The sequence below is a fragment of the Notolabrus celidotus genome, chromosome 16 (assembly GCF_009762535.1).
Source record: "Notolabrus celidotus isolate fNotCel1 chromosome 16, fNotCel1.pri, whole genome shotgun sequence".
Classification (NCBI taxonomy): Eukaryota; Metazoa; Chordata; class Actinopteri; order Labriformes; family Labridae; genus Notolabrus; species Notolabrus celidotus.
In genome coordinates, this window is record NC_048287.1 from 32,236,215 (window position 1) to 32,254,954 (window position 18,740).

At 42.5% G+C, this 18,740-nt stretch overlaps 1 protein-coding gene across 1 annotated transcript in view; it reads left to right on the forward strand.

Moving 5' to 3' along the window:
* The window catches only part of LOC117828355 (glutamate receptor ionotropic, kainate 5-like), a 69,516-nt gene that overhangs the window by 38,178 nt on the left and 12,598 nt on the right, over nucleotides 1-18,740 (forward strand). Inside the window, 8 exon segments of the mRNA XM_034705396.1 lie at nucleotides 3,583-3,620; nucleotides 3,622-3,668; nucleotides 3,671-3,693; nucleotides 18,428-18,464; nucleotides 18,467-18,525; nucleotides 18,527-18,537; nucleotides 18,638-18,684; nucleotides 18,687-18,728. Of these exon segments, the coding sequence (XP_034561287.1) occupies nucleotides 3,583-3,620; nucleotides 3,622-3,668; nucleotides 3,671-3,693; nucleotides 18,428-18,464; nucleotides 18,467-18,525; nucleotides 18,527-18,537; nucleotides 18,638-18,684; nucleotides 18,687-18,728 (304 nt within the window).

Here is an 18,740-nt window from a genome sequence, read left to right on the forward strand (position 1 = left end):
CCATCACTGTCTCTAATCCTCTAACAGAGTTTAGATTTCCTGACTTCCCTGAACGCAGCATCAGAAATGATGGATCCCACTCCTCAACAAAACAAACATTGTAGACGTAGTTTTCCCTCTTGAGGACAGACCTGACAAAGCTGGACTTTGGACTTTGGACTAATCTGCATCATGATGTTGTTATTTCAGCAAACTGAAGACCCGTTAATTAAAGAACATCACAAGAACATCAGTTGTGTTTCAGGTTCATACCACTGAAGGAAGCCTCTGTGTATAACTAACTATTCACAGTGAAACTAAGACTTTATAAAATAGCTGCAGACACAGCTAGTTGTTGGTTTCCATCAAAGATCACAGCTTACTTTCAGGGAAGGCTGTTTTGGGTTCATAGGGTCATTGTAAGCCAGATTTTAACCAACATAAGACTCACTTTATACAGTGAAACTGAGACTCAGTGAAGACACATGGACATGTCCACATCTGAAACAGAATGCTGGTAGTTTGTATCCATCAGAGACGTCCAGGTATTAAAGTAAAGAATGAAGCCTCTGTGTAATCCACTAATTACAGTGAAACTGAGACTCACTAGAAACAGGTGCACAGGGGTTCCTCTGTGGGATGTAGTGAACAAAGAACTAAGGACATTTATTTTGCAGATATATCAGGAGGGGAATACTTTGTTCCATTTTTAATTTGTCACCCTGAAGTTGTTCTTGGACTGTAAACAATGCGTCCAAAGGAAAAGGAAGTCTTGGCTGAGAGTCGTTCATCACTAACCGCTGGCAACACGTGAATACAGAGGAGTTGGCCATCACTCTCAGAGGCATAAATCACCGTCAGACGATAGCTGTTGGGTCCAGGGATTGTAAAATAGTTAATGTTTAAATCTTTCCCTGACCTTTGAAGTGTCCGAGTCTAATTCATTTCAGGGAAACAATTGTAAAAAGTTCCTCTCAGTAAATCAGGAGAGCGCGGCCTAAATTAAAGTGAGTCCTAACTCTAAATGGGATCGGTTCGAGCGCAGTGATTTACCCACTGAGCCAACCTGGAACAAAAGGCTGTTCTCTGGCAGCTGTGGTGCTCTGCAGTCTCCTGAGAGCCGCACAATAACAACTCAGTGTTAACTTCTAATGCAGTCAGTAACAACGTGCCCTCGACAATGAATCCTGTACAATAAAAATCAATATTTCATTAAAAGCTGTGGGATCTCTGCACACAGGGTTCTAACATTGAACAAAGGGGCTGCTTTTAATCGAACGCAGCTCACACAGATGAAAAATCAGAGTGCAGCCGGAGTGAGAGACAGGAGACGGTGTGGATGTCAGGTTAACACGCGAAGCATCGTTCAGAGAGGACGGGAAGGTGATGATGCTGCTGCTGCTGCTGCCGGGAGACGTTTAACCTTTAAGCCTTGAAACACGCCACAGGACGAAGCTACGTCAAGGAGTGGCAGAGAAACGATGTTGAGAACACACCAAAGTCGTCTCAGTCGTCCTCAGATTCAGGGTTTTTAGCCAAAATCTAAAAATAGAGATTTCTGTCAGAGTCTGCAAATTAACTGATAGCTTCAATATCAGCTGAAATAACAGCTGCAAAGATTTGTTTGGATTTGCAGGAACAGTCTGTATGGAGAGCAACAGCAGGTGTTCGAATTCTGTCTTTGAAGAAGAAAGGAGAGGAGGAAGGAAAAAGGGGAGGAAAGAAGAGAGGAGAGGAGGAAAGAGGAAAGGAGAGGAAATGAGAAAGGATGAAAAATTAAAAAGAGGAGATGTGAGGGGAAAAAAAGAGGAGGACAAGATGCAAGACAAGAGAAGAGGAAAGGAAAGAAGAGAGGAGGGGAGGTGGAAAAAGGAGAGGAGAAGGATGGAAGGAAAGTGGGAATAAGAAGGGGAAAGAAAAGAGGAGAGAAGGAAAAAGGAAGACAGAAGGAGGAGAGAAAAAGAATGAGGGGAGAGAGAGGGTAAGAAAGAAAAAGGAGAGGAAAAAAGAGAGAAGAGGAGGGAAGAAAAAACAAGGAGGGGAAAAGGGAGGAAAGGAAAGAAAAAGGGAGAGGAAATGAGAAAGAAGGATGAAAAATTAAGAAAGAGGAGAAGATGTGAGGAAAAAAAGAGGAGGACCAGATGTAAGACAAGAGAAGAGGAAAGGAAGAAAGAGAGGAAGGGAGGTGGAAAAAGGAGAGGAGGAGGGAGAAAAGGAGAGGAGAAGGATGGAAGGAAAGTGGAGATAAGAAGGGGAAAGAAAAGAGGAGAGAAGAAAAAGGAAGACAGAAGGAGGAGAGAAAAGAATGAGGTGAGAGAGAGGGTAAGAAAGAAAAGGAGATGAAAAAAGAGGAGAGGAGGGAAGAAAACAAGGAGGGGAAAAGGGAGGAAAGGAAAGAAAAAGGGAGAGGAAATGAAAGAAGGATGAAAAATTAAGAAAGAGGAGAAGATGTGAGGGAAAAAAAGAGGAGGACAAGATGTAAGACAAGAGAAGAGGAAAGGAAAGAGAGGAAGGGAGGTGGAAAAAGGAGAGGAGGAGGGAAGAAAATAGGAGAGGAGAAGGATGGAAGGAAAGTGGGAATAAGAAGGGGAAAGAAAAGAGGAGAGGAAGGAAGGACAGAGGAGAGAGAAAAGAATGAGGGAGAGAGGGAAGAAAAAAAAGGAGAGGAGAAAGAGGAAAGGAGAGGAGGGAAGAAAGGAGAGGAAAGGAGGAGGAGGGAAGAAAGGAGAGGAAAGGAGAAGAGGAGAGAGAAAGGAGAGGAAGACAGAATTCCTGAATTCTAACATTCTGTGAAGGTCAGACCTTAAAAAACATCAGTGTCTCTAATCCTCTAATCAGCGTTTAGATTCCTGACTTCCCTGAACGCAGCAAAGAAACGATGGATCCACCTCCATTCAACAAACAAACATTGTAGACGTAGTTTTCTTCTCCTCTTGAGGACAGACCTGACAAAGCTGGACTTTGGACTTTGGACTAATCTGCATCATGATGTTGTTATTTCAGCAAACTGAAGACCCGTTAATTACAAGAACATCACAAGAACATCAGTTTCTGTTTCAGGTTCATACCTCTGAGGGAAGCCTCTGTGTATAACTAACTATTTACAGTGAAACTAAACTTTATCAAATAGCTACACAGACAGCTAGTTGTTAGTTTCCATCAAAGAACACAGCTTACTTTCAGGGAAGGCTGTTTTGACTTCATAGAGTCATTGTAAGCCAGATTTTAGCCAACATGTGACTCACTTTATACAGTGAAACTGAGACTCAGTGAATACACATGGACACATGCTCCACAGCTGAAACAGAACACTGATAGTTGATGTCCATTAGAGACGTCCAGGTATAAAGTAAAGAATGAAGCCTCTGTGTAATCCACTAATCACACTGAAACTGAGACTCACTAGAAACAGGTGGACAGGGGTTCCTTATTAGGATGTATTGAACAAACAACTAAGGGCATTTATTTTGCAGAAATATTTGGAGGAGCAAACTTTAGTTGCATCATGATGTTTTTATTTCAGCACACTTAAGACCCATTAATCACAAGAACATCAGTTCCTGTTTCAGGACTCATCTCCTCCATCTTTGTTCTTCTTTGCAGAAAGCAGACCTGGCCGTCGCCGGCTTCACCATCACCTCTGAGAGAGAAAGTGATCGACTTCTCCAAACCCTTCATGACTCTGGGGATCGCATCCTGTACCGCGTCCACCTGGTAAACACCTCCATGTAGTTCGTTCAAAGTTGATGCATGTTGTGTTTTCTGGGGTTGGGGATGACTTTGAAGGTCTTTACAAGTGCAAAAAAGTTGTGTTGCATTATGGGAAATGTAGGCTCCAAAGGTTTTTATTGAAGTGCGATGTTTGATGATTCATCTTTCTTTTGAATGCTACCTCTGTCGATCTCGTAAAGCTTTGTTTCTGTTGAAATCCCTGCAGACGGCCTCAGCAGGGAGCACTTCTGCTTTATAAGTTGAATTCTCTGGCAGCTCATTAACACTTTCTGTTAGTTTTTCTCATAAATAAGAGTTTACTTTTTAATTCCAGTCTTCATCACTAAGTCTGTTTCTGTTACTGTGATGGAGAGTAAACTCTGTGGACTCCTCACACAAATCAAATAATCCTTTCATAATTAAAAACAGCTTTAGTCCATATTTAGATTTTATTTCCATAAACTCTCTTGTTTTCTAAAAGCTGTTTCTTACAGTGACTCGTGGAACACAGCTCCTACCCTGTGAGAGTAAGTCTGCTCGGTATAACTCCACTCTTGACTTTGGTCCTGATCTTGGAGGACTAATGACTGTTTTCAGGTTCTAATTTGATCGAGTCCTGCAAAATGTTATGACGATGGAAAACCAAAGGAGCATGTTGAGCTCTCTGACGTGTGTTCACAGTTGTTGCACATCTCAAACTCGTGAAAGGTGGAAAGTTTCCGGCACACTCTGCCCTCTTAAAGTGACCCTATGGACCCGTTTATCATCAGAAATATACACATAAATCTCTACAACTGAAGTTAGTGAGCTGCAAACACTGAGGTAGAACTGTTAGCAGCACCAAAATGACTGTGACTAAGTCTCTAAAAGTAGTATGGGAGGTAGAGCCTTCAGTATCAGGCCCTCTCCTTTGGAATCATCTACCAGTCAGGGTCGGGAGGCAGACACCCCTCTCTACTTTTAAGAGTAGGCTTCAAACTTTCCTTTTTGATAAAGCTTATAGTTAGAGCTGGATCAGGCTGGACCAGGTCTTAGTTATGCTGCTATAGGCTTTAGACTGACACACTGGGATCCTGTCTTTTCCTCTCTTCTCCTCTCTCTGCCTGTCTCTCACTTAACTCTTCCTGTCCATTAAAGTTACTAACCATAGACCTTCTGGAGTCCCCTGAGCTCCCTTGTCTCGTAGGTTCCTCTGGATCTCTGCTTGTAGATTCCTTTCTTTGGGGTCTGTTATATCCTTTCTTTCTTTTCTTTCTTTCTTTCTTTCTTTCTTTCTTTCTTTCCTTTCTCTTTCTTCTTTCCTCTTCTCCTTCATTCCTTCCTTCTTTCTTCTTCATTCTTCCCTTCCTTCATTCTTTTCCTTCTTCCATTATTTTCCTTTCTCCTTCTTCCTTTCCTTCCTTTCCTTCCTTCCTTTCTTTCCTCTCTTTGTCTTTCCATGTTTCTTCATCCTTTTGTCCTCTTTCTCTACTCGCCTTCCTTTCTCTATCCTTCCTTCCCCATTTCTTCTCCTCTTTTCTTTCTTCTGGTCTCCCTCTCTTCTCTCTTTTCTTAGACCTTTCTGGAGTCCCTGAGCCTCCCTTGTCTCGTAGGTTCCTCTGGATCTCTGCTGCGGTGGACGTGGCCAGACTCCAGCTGCTACAACTACTACTATCCGTCCTCCCCACTTCATCGTCCTCTCTCCTCTTTCATCTCCCTCTATCCCTCTCTCCAACACGGTCTCAGCAGATGTGTGTCTAACATGAGTCTGGTCCTGCTGGAGGTTTCTGCCTGTTAAAGGAAGTTTGTCTGCTCTGTGCTCTGCTCATGGTGGATTAAGATGAGGTCAGACTGAGTCCTGTCTGGGAGATGGGACTGGATCTGATCCGGTCTTGATGTTGGGTCTTTGTTAATGATAGAACATAGAGGACGGTCTAGAACTGTTGCCTTTCTGCTTGTGAACGCTCACGTTCCCTGTCAGCTCTAAAAGACTCCATATTCTCATATTTGAAGCGGGGGGCAGCAGCAGACCGTGCGGCTGTATTTCATGAGAGTGAGCATGTGGCCTCAGGAGCAGGTTCGTGTGAATGTTCGGTGTACATGATGTATAAATATATCATCAGAACGCACAGCTGTGGAGCAGATTGTTCCTCCGCTCAGCAGGACGTTTGTTTTCCTCTAAATAAGACCTTGAAGAATCTGATAAAACTTGTTTAACTTCAGCGATTTGCCTGCAGAGGCAAAACAAACCTAAACAAATGGAACAGCCGAGTGTTTGCACCTGTTGACACTTGCTGTCAGTCTCCCCTGCTCGCTCGCTCGCTGCACTCGCTCGCTCTGTCTGGTCACTGATTTGATGAATTCAGAGAGAAAACGCTGCAGTCACAACAGCAGCCGCCTCCTCAGCTGCTCCACGCCGGAGGCAACAACAAACCCCCCCGTGCTCGGTCAGGCAGTCAACTGTGAGTTCAGGACAAGAAACAGAAAATATTCCTGCGACCGGAGAGATCACACAGGGTGGGGGGGCGGGGGGGGACACAGACAGAGGGTATGTTTCCTCTTCTGTGGTGGAGGAGTGGGGTGCGAGAGGCAGGCGGAGGCAGGGGGGGAAGGTGACAGCGGGCTGAATGAAAAATATGAGTTTTTTCCGCCTCTGAGGGAGGATCGGTGACTCTGCCTCCCTGACTGGAATAAGAAACACGGACGCCGCTTGACTGCACTTCCTGTGAGTGTGACAGAGGCCGGCTCAGGTTGGAGATTTTGGGTGAACAGACTGCAAACAGGCCAGGGGACGTTAGTGTATTTGCATAGCAGACGGGGTGAGGACAGCATGTTAACCGGGAATACTGAGAGGCCGCTAACAAGCACAAATACCTCTGCTTTAAGAGAAGGAGCAGACATGATTTAAACTCTGAGCGGCTGATGTTTGTTTTCAGGCTCAGAGGTTACTGCTCGGATAAATAAATGAAGACAGAGAAAAGAAAAAGAGTGATGGACAAACGACAAGAACAAATACCTGAGAATGTGATGAATCCAAACAAACCCTCTGCAACAGCTTTGTGGAGCGGCGTTTTCAGGACTGCATCCGTCTTTAAAAATGAATGCTTTTGTTCTGTATGTGGAGAGTGAACGGGGAACTTAAAGCATGATTTACTCTACCATGAGACACTTTGCATCAAAGCTCGGCTCGACGCGTAGAAGTCTTAAAGCGGCGTTTACAGCGTTCTCCTCGGTGCCTCAGTGGTCTCAATCTCTAGTGTGGAGTCTTCTTTAATGCATCATGATGTTTGTTTGTGTGCTTCAGATCTCAGGTATCAATATTACATCTTTTGTTGCATCTTATCGTCCTTGTATCCTTGTATCATAATGTATTGTATCGTAACTATTGTATTGTAACGTAATGTTAGTAACGTATCGTAACGTATTGTATTGTAAGTATCGTATAGTAAAGTATTGTATCGTAACATATGTATTGTAACATAATGTATAGTAACGTATCGTTAGTAACGTATTGTATCGTAACGTATCGTATAGTACGTATCGTAACGTATTGTATTGTAACGTATCGTATCGTATCGTATCATAGTAACGTAACGTATCGTAACGTATTGTATTGTAAGTATGTATTATAACGTATCGTAACGTATTTTATTGTCATGTATCGTATCGTATCGTATAGTAACATAACGTATCGTAACGTATTGTATTGTAACGTAATGTATAGTAACGTATCTTAGTAACATATTTGGTATCGTAACGTATTGTATAGTACGTATCGTAACGTATTGTATCTATAGTAACGTAACGTATCGTAACGTATTGTATTGTAACGTATTGTATTATAACGTATCGTAACGTATTGTTATAACGTATCATAACGTATCGTAACGTATTTATTGTCATGTATCGTATCGTATAGAACATAACGCATCGTATCGTAACGTATCGTATAGTAACGTAAGTATCGTAACGTATGTATTGTAACGTAATGTATAGTAACGTATCGTATGTAACGTATTGTATGGTAACGTATCGATAGTAACATAACGTATCAAATCGTATCGTATCATATAGTAACGCGTTCATAACGTATTGTATTGAACGTGTATTAAACGTATCGTATCGTAACGTATTGTTATAACGTATCGTAACGTATCGTAACGTATTTTATGTCATGTATCGTATCGTATAGTAACATAACGCATCGTATTGTAACGTATCGTATAGTAACATAACGTATCGTAACATATTGTATAGTAACTTATCGTATCGTATAGTAACGTAACGTATCGTAACGTATTGTATGTAACGTATTGTAATGTAACGTATCACCATTGAACGTATTGTATAGTAGCGTATCGTATAGAACGTAACGTATCGTAACGTATTGTATCGTATAGTAACGTATGGTAACGTATTGTATAGTAACGTATAGTAACGTATAGTAATGTATGGTAACGTATGGTAATGTATAGTAACGTATGGTAATGTATGGTAACGTATAGTAACGTTTAACGTATTGTATCGGAACAAATCTTATAGTATCATTGATGTCATGTCATGTTCAGAATCGTAAGTATCGTTTTGTATCGTAATGAATCTTAACGTATCGTATCGGGTTGTATCATATCGTGTCATATGACGATTGTCGGTCCTAATCTTTAGTATCCTTATGTATCCCATTCTATCGAGTCATATCGTATCATGTCGTATAATGTCGTATCATGTCGTATCATGTCGTGTCATCTCGTATCATCTCGTATCATCGTATCATGTCGTATAATGTCGTATCATGTCGTATCATGTCGTATCATTCGTTTAATGTATCATGTAGTATCATGTCGTATTCATGTCGTATCATGTCGTATCATGCGTTTATCATAGTTATCATGTCGTTCATCTCGTATCATGTCGTATCATCTCGTATCATGTCGTATCTGTATCAGTCGTATCATGTCGTATCATGTCGTATCATGTCAGTATCGTGTCATGTCGTGTCATGTGTGTCATGTCGTGTCATGTCGTATCATGTCGGTCATGTCGTGTCAGTCGTATCATGTCGTGTCATGTCGTATCATGTCGTATCATGTCGTATCATATGTATCATGTCGTATCATCTCGTATCATGTCGTATCCCATGTCGTATCATGTCGTGTCATGTCGTGTCATGTCGTATCATGTCGATCATGTCGTATCATGTCGTATCAGTCGTATCATGCGTGTCATGTCGTGTCATGCGTGTCATGTCGTGTCATGTCGTATCATGTCGTATCATCTCGTATCATGTCGTATCATGTCGTGTCATGTCGTGTCATGTCGTGTCATGTCGTATCATGTCGTATCACGTCGTATCGTGTCGTATCATTCGTATCAGTCGTGTCATGTCGTATCATGTCGTATCACGTCGTATCACGTCGTATCATGTCGTGTCATGTCGTGTCATGTGTGTCATGTCGTATCATGTCGTATCATGTCGTATCATGTCGTATCATGTCGTATCATGTCGTATCCATGTCGTGATTTTTTCGTGTATCCTATGGTAAGGTTATCATATCCGAACGTTTTGTAACATATGCTAACGTAATGTAGAGATCGGAACAATCAGCTAGCATTCTATAATATCACTGATATCACAATGTATAGCTCAGTATCAGGTCATGTCGTATGTATCGTTACGTTGTAATGACTCGTATAGGATTGGAAAAAAAACGTCTATCATTAATAATATGGCGTAGCATCGTACCTCACCACACGTAACCTGTTCATTGTGTCGAATGTTTAACATATGTTTTATATCCCAGCAGTCGGAGGCATTAATCAATTATGACCCATCACATTGATTTCACTGTTTCATATTGTATCATCAGTTTACAGCCCGGATGAGTCTGTGTGAAATCACAGGATCATCACTGTAAAATATTCAAAGTCCAGAGAGAGTGATTATTATAACGCCTCTCTGTTTGTCAGAAATCTTCATCATCGTGATTCATAAACATCGTCAGTTTAACGATGTCAGATATTCAGAGTGGAGCGTTTAGAGCCGTAATGTTTGAAGTCAGCGTCAGTCAGCAGCAGGCAGCTGTCCAACAGTGTGAATGTGATTTTAACCACAATAAATGTTAATAAAACATTTCTTTAATTAGCCTTAAACATAATGAAGCGTCCCTTGAGGGCGGGCTCAATCCTGTACATCTGCAGCTCATCAGTATTCACCTCACCATCTGCCCTCTGCTTTTGATCCAGTACGCTGTGATCCACTCAGCATCAGTCAGCGTTAATGCGAGTGTCCTCACGCATGCAGAGTCACAGAGTACTCCTCTGAACGCTGATTTAAGGATACAGCGACGGACGGACGGACGGAGAGCGCACGTTTTCACCTCCCCGTCACGGCCGCCGGCGTTGATTCATGCTCGATGACGATCACACAGAGGAGTGACGAGATGCTGAGCTGAGAGGACAGAAATCATCACATACAGTCATGGCCAAAAGTTTTGAGAATGACACAATATTACATTTTCACAAAGTCTGCTGCTTCAGGGTTTTTAGGTGTTTTTGTCAGATGTTTCTATGGTATAATGAAATACAATTAGAAGCATTTCATAAGTATCAAAAGCTTTATTGAGAATTACACAGAATTCATGCAATAAGTCAATATTTGCAGTGTTGACCCTTCTTTTTCAAGACCTCTGCAATTCTCCCTGGCATGCTGTCAATCAACTTCTGGACCAAATCCTGACTGATGGCAGTCCATTCTTGCATAATCAATGCTTGGAGATTGTGATTGTCCACCCGCCTCTTGAGGATTGACCACAAGTTTTCAATGGGATTAAGATCTGGGGAGGTTTCCTGGCCAAGGGCCCAAAATCTTAATGTTTTGTTCCCGAGCCATTTTGTTCTGACTTTTGCTTTATGGCAGGTGCTCCATCATGCTGGAAAAGGCATTCTTCATCACCAAACTGCCCTGGATGGTTGGGAGAAGTTGCTCTCGGAGGACGTTCTGGTACCATTCTTTATTCATGGCTGTGTTTTTAGGCAAGATTGTGAGAGAGCCCACTCCCTTGACCGAAAAGCAACCCCACACATGAATGGTCTCAGGATGCTTCACTGTTGGCAAGAGACAGGACTGATGGTAGCGCTCACCTCGTCTTCTCCGAACAAGCCTTCCTCCAGATGCCCCAAACAATCGGAAAGGGGATTCATCAGAGAAAATGACTTTACCCCAGTCCTCAGCAGTCCAGTCCCTGTACCTCTGCAGAATATCAGTCTGTCCCTGATGTTTTTACTGGAGAGAAGTGGCTTCTTTGCTGCCCTCCTTGACACCAGGCTTCCTCCAAAAGTCTTCGCCATCACTGTGCGTGCAGATGCACTCACACCTGCCTGCTGCCATTCCCGAGCAAGCTCTGCACTGGTGGTGGCCCGATCCCGCAGCTGTAACACCTTCAGGACGGTCCTGGCGCTTGCTGGACTTTCTTGGGCGCCCTGGAGCCTGTTGGCAACAATTGAACCTCTCTCCTTGAAGTTCTTGATAATTGGATAGACGGTTGACTGAGGTGCAATCTTACTCGCTGCTATAATCCCTGTTAGGCCCTTTTTGTGCAATGCAATGATGGCTGCACGTTTTCCTTGCAGGTAACCATGGCTAACAGATGAGGAACAATGGTGTCATGCACCATCTTCCTTTTAAAGTGTCCAGTCACTCAATCATGACAGATTGACCGCCAGCCTTGTCCTCATGAACACCCACACCTGTGTTAATGTGTGTGACACCTGTGTGTCATTGAAATGATGTTAGCTGGTCCTTTGTGGGCTGAAATGCAGTGGAAATGTGTTTTTGGTGATAAAGTTCATTTTCAAGGCAAAGAGGGACTTTGCAATTAATTGTAGTTGAGCTGATCACTCCTCATAACATTCTGGAGTATATGCAAATTACATAAAAACTGAAACAGCAGACTTTGTGAAAATTAATAGTTGTGTCATTCTCAAAACTTTGGCCATGACTGTACAGTCCTGTATTCTTTCAGTGTGTGTGTCTTTAATCCTCATTGGTTCAAAGTTTGCACCTTTGATGATGTCATGATCCTCTCCTCCAATCAGCCTGGAGCATTATTTAAATTTGACGACACCGCTGACAGGTTAGATGTTTCTGTTTTCAGGAAGCCGCAGCTGTCTCTGCGAACACGAGGCGCACGGTTTCCTGTTGTTAAAGGAAGCACAGCAGATTGTTGAGACAGTTAGATCTGCGTTCTGTTATTATGAAACCTAATCTAAACTAATTAACGCCCTTTAATGATAACGCCACGCAAACAAAGGCGAGTGTGTGCGCGCTCTCTCACACTTCAAACCAAACACGGTTTTTGTGGCTGTCAGAGTAAATAAATAAGAGATACAATCAGACTGGAGGTAAAGAGCTTTATGTGGGCTGTAAAACACACACACACACACACACACACACACATGCAGCAGCCTTCCGAATAGCTGGCGAGCACACTTAAAGATGGTAATCTGTTTAATTGCTCAGGCTGTTGACTCGTGCACGCACATTAGTGAAGAGGCGTCATGTTTATCAGCGTTCGTGCCCTCTGGTGATCAGCAGACTGAATTTATGTCCGCTGCTGCTCCCAATTCATTAGAGCTCCATGTATTATCACTCTGCCGCTCGCTCCATCACGGGCACGCTAATTTATTACAGCAGGTACAAGGACCTCTGACATCATCAGCGGGGAGACAGTGGCGGCGGCGGCGGTGTGTGAGGGACGGAGAGTGACATCATTAGGATTATTCAGGAAGTGTGACGCTCCGGATTCTACAAACTAACAGATGTTTAAAACACTGAAGTCTGAGTTCCTCTGGATCCTTGTGTGGTCCGTCCCTCAGCAGCATCTACGGTCAGCTGGAGTCAGGGGACCGAGGATTTCCTTGGGCAAGGCACCGGACCCCAATTTACACCCTTGACTATCTGTGGGAGGAGCAGTGTGAAAGTGCTTTGAGAAATCAGAAAAGGTCATTTCATTTTGCTGTAAAAACAGGCGCTCTGGAACCTCTTTTATACTCATTTTACAACAATCGTTTTTGCGCTTCTTTGTTGTTTGTTATTGTTATTTAACTACATTACCCAGAAGGCTTAGCACTAGAGAGGGGGAAGTATGGGATAAGCCCGAGGCTCGTAGTACAGTTGAGGTTGTGAACTAGGAGCACGTGAGTAATCATGGAGTGGAGTGCTCACGATGTTCTATTAAGAAAACCTCAAGTAAGAAGTCACCCCGCGGTTTGTTCATCTTGAGCAAGTAACAAATTACATTTGTGATGTCTTAATTTAGATTTTTTTTAACTGCCTTATGCCTGGGCTAGTTAATTTAATATTTGAAAACAAATATTTATTTTGAAAGGACCAAAGAGGTACTTCCTCTAAAATACAATATTAGTGTTGTGATTTAGTAGGAAAAAAGCTAACCACAAACCAGCGTTTTAGCCACATTGTTTACCAATATGATGCTAACCAAAACCAGCGTTTTAGCCACATTGTGACAAATATGATGCTAACCAAAACCAGCGTTTTAGCCATTGTTTACCAATATGATGCTAACCAAAACCAGCGTTTTGGCCATTGTTTACCATATGATGCTAACCAAAACAGCGTTTTAGCCATTGTTGACAATATGATGCTAACCAAAACAGCGTTTAGCCACATTGTTTACCAATATGATGCTAACCAAAACCAGCGTTTAGCCACATTGTTGAAAATATGATGCTAACCAAAACCAGCGTTTTAGCCATTGTTTACCAATATGATGCTAACCAAAACCAGCGTTTTGGCCATTGTTTACCAATATGATGCTAACCAAAACAGCGTTTTAGCCATTGTTGACAAATATGCTAACCAAAACCAGCATTTTAGCCACATTGTTTACAATATGATGCTAACCAAACCAGCATTTTAGCCACATTGTTTACCAATATGATGCTAACCAAAACCAGCATTTAGCCACATTGTTTACAATATGATGCTAACCAAAACCAGCATTTTAGCACATTGTTGACAAATATGATGCAAACCCAAAACCAGCTTAGCCATTGTTGACAATATGATGCTAACCAAACCAGCGTTTTAGCCATTGTTGACAATATGCTAACCAAAACCTGCGTTTAGCCACATTGTTGACCAATATGGTGCTAACCAAACTAGCGGTTTAGCCCATTGACCAATATGTGCTAACCAAAACCAGGTTTAGCCACATTGTTTACAAATGATGCTAACCAAAACCAGCGTTTTAGCCACATTGTTTACAAAAATATTGATGCTAACCAAAACCAGCGTTTTAGCCACATTGTTTACAAATATGATGCTAACCAAAACCAGCGTTTAGCCACATTGTTTACAAATATGATGCTAACCAAACCACAGTTTAGCCACATTGTTGACAAATATGATGCTAACCAAAACCAGCAGTTTAGCCACATTGTTGACAAATAGATGCTAACCAAAACCAGCGTTTAGCCACATTGTTGACCAATATGATGCTAACCAAACCAGCGGTTTAGCCACATTGTTGACAAATATGATGCTAACCAAAACCACGGTTTAGCCACATTGTTGACAATATGATGCTAACCAAAACTAGCGGTTTAGCCACATTGTTTACATATGATGCTAACCAAAACAGCGGTTTAGCCACATTGTTTACCAATATGATGCTAACCAAAACTAGCGGTTTAGCCACATTGTTTACCAATATGATGCTAACCAAAACCAGCGGTTTAGCCACATTGTTTACAATATGATGCTAACCAAAACTAGCGGTTTAGCCACATTGTTTAACAATAGATGCTAACCAAAACCAGCGGTTTAGCCACATTGTTTAACAATATGATGCTAACCAAAACTAGCGGTTTAGCCACATTGTTTACCAATATGATGCTAACCAAACTAGCGGTTTAGCCACATTGTTGACAATATGATGCTAACCAAAACCAGCGTTTTAGCCACATTGTTTACCAATATTGCTAACCAAAACCAGCATTTTGGCCACATTATTACCAATATGATGCTAACCAAAACTAGCGTTTAGCCACATTGTTGACAAATATGATGCTAACCAAACCAACGGTTTTAGACACATTGTTTACCATATGATGCTAACCAAACCAGTTTAGCCACATTGTTGGCAAATATGATGCTAACGGTGTTACCTCTCGCCTTACGGTCGATGGTGTCAACAAGCAAAAGCTACATGTGCCAGAACTCATTTCTGTGGATTAATTTGACATGACGTGTGATCAGTTTGTCTCTTGTGTTGCTCATGTTAGTGAAAGTTAATAACCATCATCAAGGGGTTTTTAAACAATCAGAATCAAGCATCTGACACAGCTGTAAATGAGTGTGCGACGTGTTTTTTGTCTTTGTCTTTGTGCAGTGACATGATGTCTGCAGTGACATGATTCTGCAGTGACATGATGTCTGCAGTGACATGATGTCTGCAGTGACATGATGTCTGCAGTGACATGATGTCTGCAGTGAAGGCTCAGAGGTAGCATGTTGTTCCACTTCATTATTCAGTCTGACATCAGTCTGCAGCAGAGTTTTTGTGACAGAGCCAGACGTGATCAGAGCTGGACCTCAGAAAGACGGAGAAGGAGAGTGGACAAAGATTAAAGCTTCTGAAACAACACGTTCGGCTCTGTCGTTCAGTCTGCCTCCCCGTCCCTCGCCTTAAATACTGTTGAACTTTCTGTGAGGAGATTTCCAGAGCTGCCTTTGTGTCTCTCTCGAGTTTAAATGATTGACAGCTTACCGCCGCTCACCTGAATCCGCCTGATGCAGTAAACTCGCCTCTGAGAATCACATCAGCTGAGAACAAGCTCTGATGGCGACCTTCGCCTGTTATTTATCAGGCACAGAAAGACATGAACTCCAGACTCCAGACTCGACCACGTCACAGACATGTTTCTGTTTCTCTCTCATGTTCACTGCTGAAGGAGGAACTTTCACTGAGCAGAGTCACGCAGAAACTTCTCTGAGTGCTGGGTTTAAATCTTCAACAGGCGAACATGGAGTCTCTAGATGAGCCAGAGGATAATACTAACCCAAATTAGCATTTTAGCCACATTGTTTACAGATATGATGCTAACCAAAACGTGCGTTTTAGCCACATTGTTTACAGATATGATGCTAACCAAAATTAGCATTTTAGCCACATTGTTTACAGATATGATGCTAACCAAAAGTTGCATTTTAGCCACATTGTTTACAGATATGATGCTAACCAAAATTAGCATTTTAGCCACATTGTTTACCGATATAATACTAACCGAAATTAGCATTTTAGCCACATTGTTTACCGATATAATACTAACCGAAATTAGCATTTTAGCCACATTGATTACCGATATAATACTAACTGAAATTAGCATTTAGCCACATTGTTTACCGATGTAACTACCAAAATTAGCATTTTAGCCACATTGATTACTGATGTAATACTAACCAAAATTAGCATTTTAGCCACATTACTGATAGATGCTAACCGAAATTAGCATCTTAGCCACATTGTTTACCCATAAGTACTATCCCAAATTAGCATTTTAGCCACATTTTTTTACAGATATGAGGCTAACCAAATTAGCATTTTAGCCACATTACTGATATGATGCAACCAAAATTAGCATCTTAGCCACATTGTTTACCCATATATACTACTGAAATTAGCATTTTAGCCACATTGTTTACCGATGTAATACTAACCAAAATTAGCATTTTAGCCACATTACTGATATGATGCTAACCGAAATTAGCATCTTAGCCACATTGTTTACCCATATATACTATCCCAAATTAGCATTTTAGCCACATTTTTTTTACAGATATGAGCTAACCAAAATTAGCATTTTAGCCACATTACTGATATGATGCTAACCAAATTAGCATTTTAGAGCCACATTGTGGAGTTTCTAGATGAGCCAGAGTGACGAATACACAGAACAGAGCCGGTCGCCTCCTTCACAGTTCATCCACAGTAATTTAGTCTAATCTGGAAGTTCCTCATCCTCCTCAGTGCCAGATCCTTAAATCAGATAAAAGAGGAGAGTACGGGGGGCAGTGAAGGCATCATTAACAGCGTTGGAGGAGGGGGGGGGTGATGAAGTGCACCACCTGACGGTCGTTCACTTCTTTAAAGCTCGTAACTGCAATCTGCCGCTCCATCCTGCTCCTGTGCTTTGATCTGAAAACGAGTCGAGCTGAAGGAGAGGAGAAGGCAGAATACACAATCCAGAGTGTCGATTTCCTAAATGCACGACTGTCAATCACAAAGTGAAGGTTGTGGTTTCAGGCCTGACGGTTTCAGGTGACAGGAGGTCATTATCTCGACTCGTGCCAGCTGAGACGGAGAACCTCTCTGCTGTTAAACTGAATGTTTTCACTTCAGTTCAGAGATCTTCTGGTTTAATGTCAGTGAGTCTGTCAAGAGGACACGCAGGAAGAACCATCTTTATCAAAATACTCTTTCCAAACAGAGCCGGTCTAGACCGTCCTCTATGTTCTATCATTAACAAGACCCACATCAAGACCGGATCAGATCCGGACTCAGTCTTGATCTCATCTTAATCCACCATGAGCAGAGCACTTTGCAGCATTTAGCAAGTTACAGTGGCAAGGACAAACTTCCTTTAACAGGCAGAACCTCCAGCAGGACCAGACTCATGTTAGACACACATCTGCTGAGACCCGTGTTGGAGAGAGGGATAGAGGGAGATGAAGAGAGAGAGAGATGATAGTGGGAGACGGATAGTAGTAGTTGTAGCAGCTGGAGTCTGGACACGTCCACAGCAGCAGAGATCCAGAGGAACCTACGAGACAAGGGAGCTCAGGGACTCCAGAAAGGTCTAAGAAAAGAGAGAAGAGAGGAGAGACCAGAAGAAAGAAAAAGAGATAATAATGTGAAAGAAAACAGAAGGAAGGAGGGATGAGAGAAGAGACAAAGAAGAGGAGAAAAAGAAAGAAAGAAAGAAAGAAAGAAAGAAAGGATGAATAACAGACCCCAAAAAAGGAATCTACAGCAGAGATCCAGAGGAACCTACGAGACAAGGGAGCTCAGGGACTCCAGAAGGTCTATGGTTAGTAACTTTAATGGGACAGGAAGAGTTAAAGTGGAGACAGGCAGAGAGAGGAGAGAGAGGGAAAGACAGATCCCAGTGTCAGTCTAAGCCTATAGCACATAACTAAGACCTGGTCCAAGCCTGATCCAGCTCTAACTATAAGCTTTATCCAAAAAGGAAAGTTTGAAGCCTACTCTTAAATTAGAGAGGGTGTCTGCCTCCCGGACCCTGACTGGTAGATGATTCCAAAGGAGAGGGCCTGATACTGAAGGCTCTACCTCCCATACTACTTTTAGAGACTTTAGGTACGATGAGCAGGCCTGCATGTTGGGAGCGTAGCGTTCTAGAGGGGTAAAACTAGAAGTGCAGTAGAAGCTACACACTGCGGTAAAGTCTAGCTAGCTGGTTACCGTCTTCTCTTCTGTTGCATCTTCTTCTTCATCTTTCCTCCATTTTTTTGGCAGGTGGCAGCAAGCGTAAATAAACAGTACTGGTGATGATGATGTGTGTGTGTGTTTGGGGAGATAGGTCAGCTTGAGAGACAAAGTGTAGGAAGACATGCACCAAATCTGTCCCAGGCTGGGAATCGATCCTATCACCTCTGTGCACAGACTCCTGTAATATGTCCTCAGAGTTAAAGACAGGAGCGTGTGTTTTTGTGTTTCAGGGTCGTAAACCGGTTATTTTCTCCTTCCTGGATCCGTTCTCCCCGCTGTCTGGCTCTTCATGCTGCTGGCGTACCTCGCCGTCAGCTGTGTCCTCTTCCCTCGCCGCCAGGTAACACACCTGCTTCTGTCTGCTTCTGAGAGAGTGATGATTCCATTCCTCCAGGTAGAGGAGAGGTTCATGTGGGGGTTTTTTGTGTTTCTGTCCTCAGACTCAGCCCGTACGAGTGGTACAACCCTCACCCGTGTCTGCGTGAGCGGCGGACGTCCTGGAGAACCAGTACACTCTGGGAACAGCCTGTGGTTCCCCGTGGC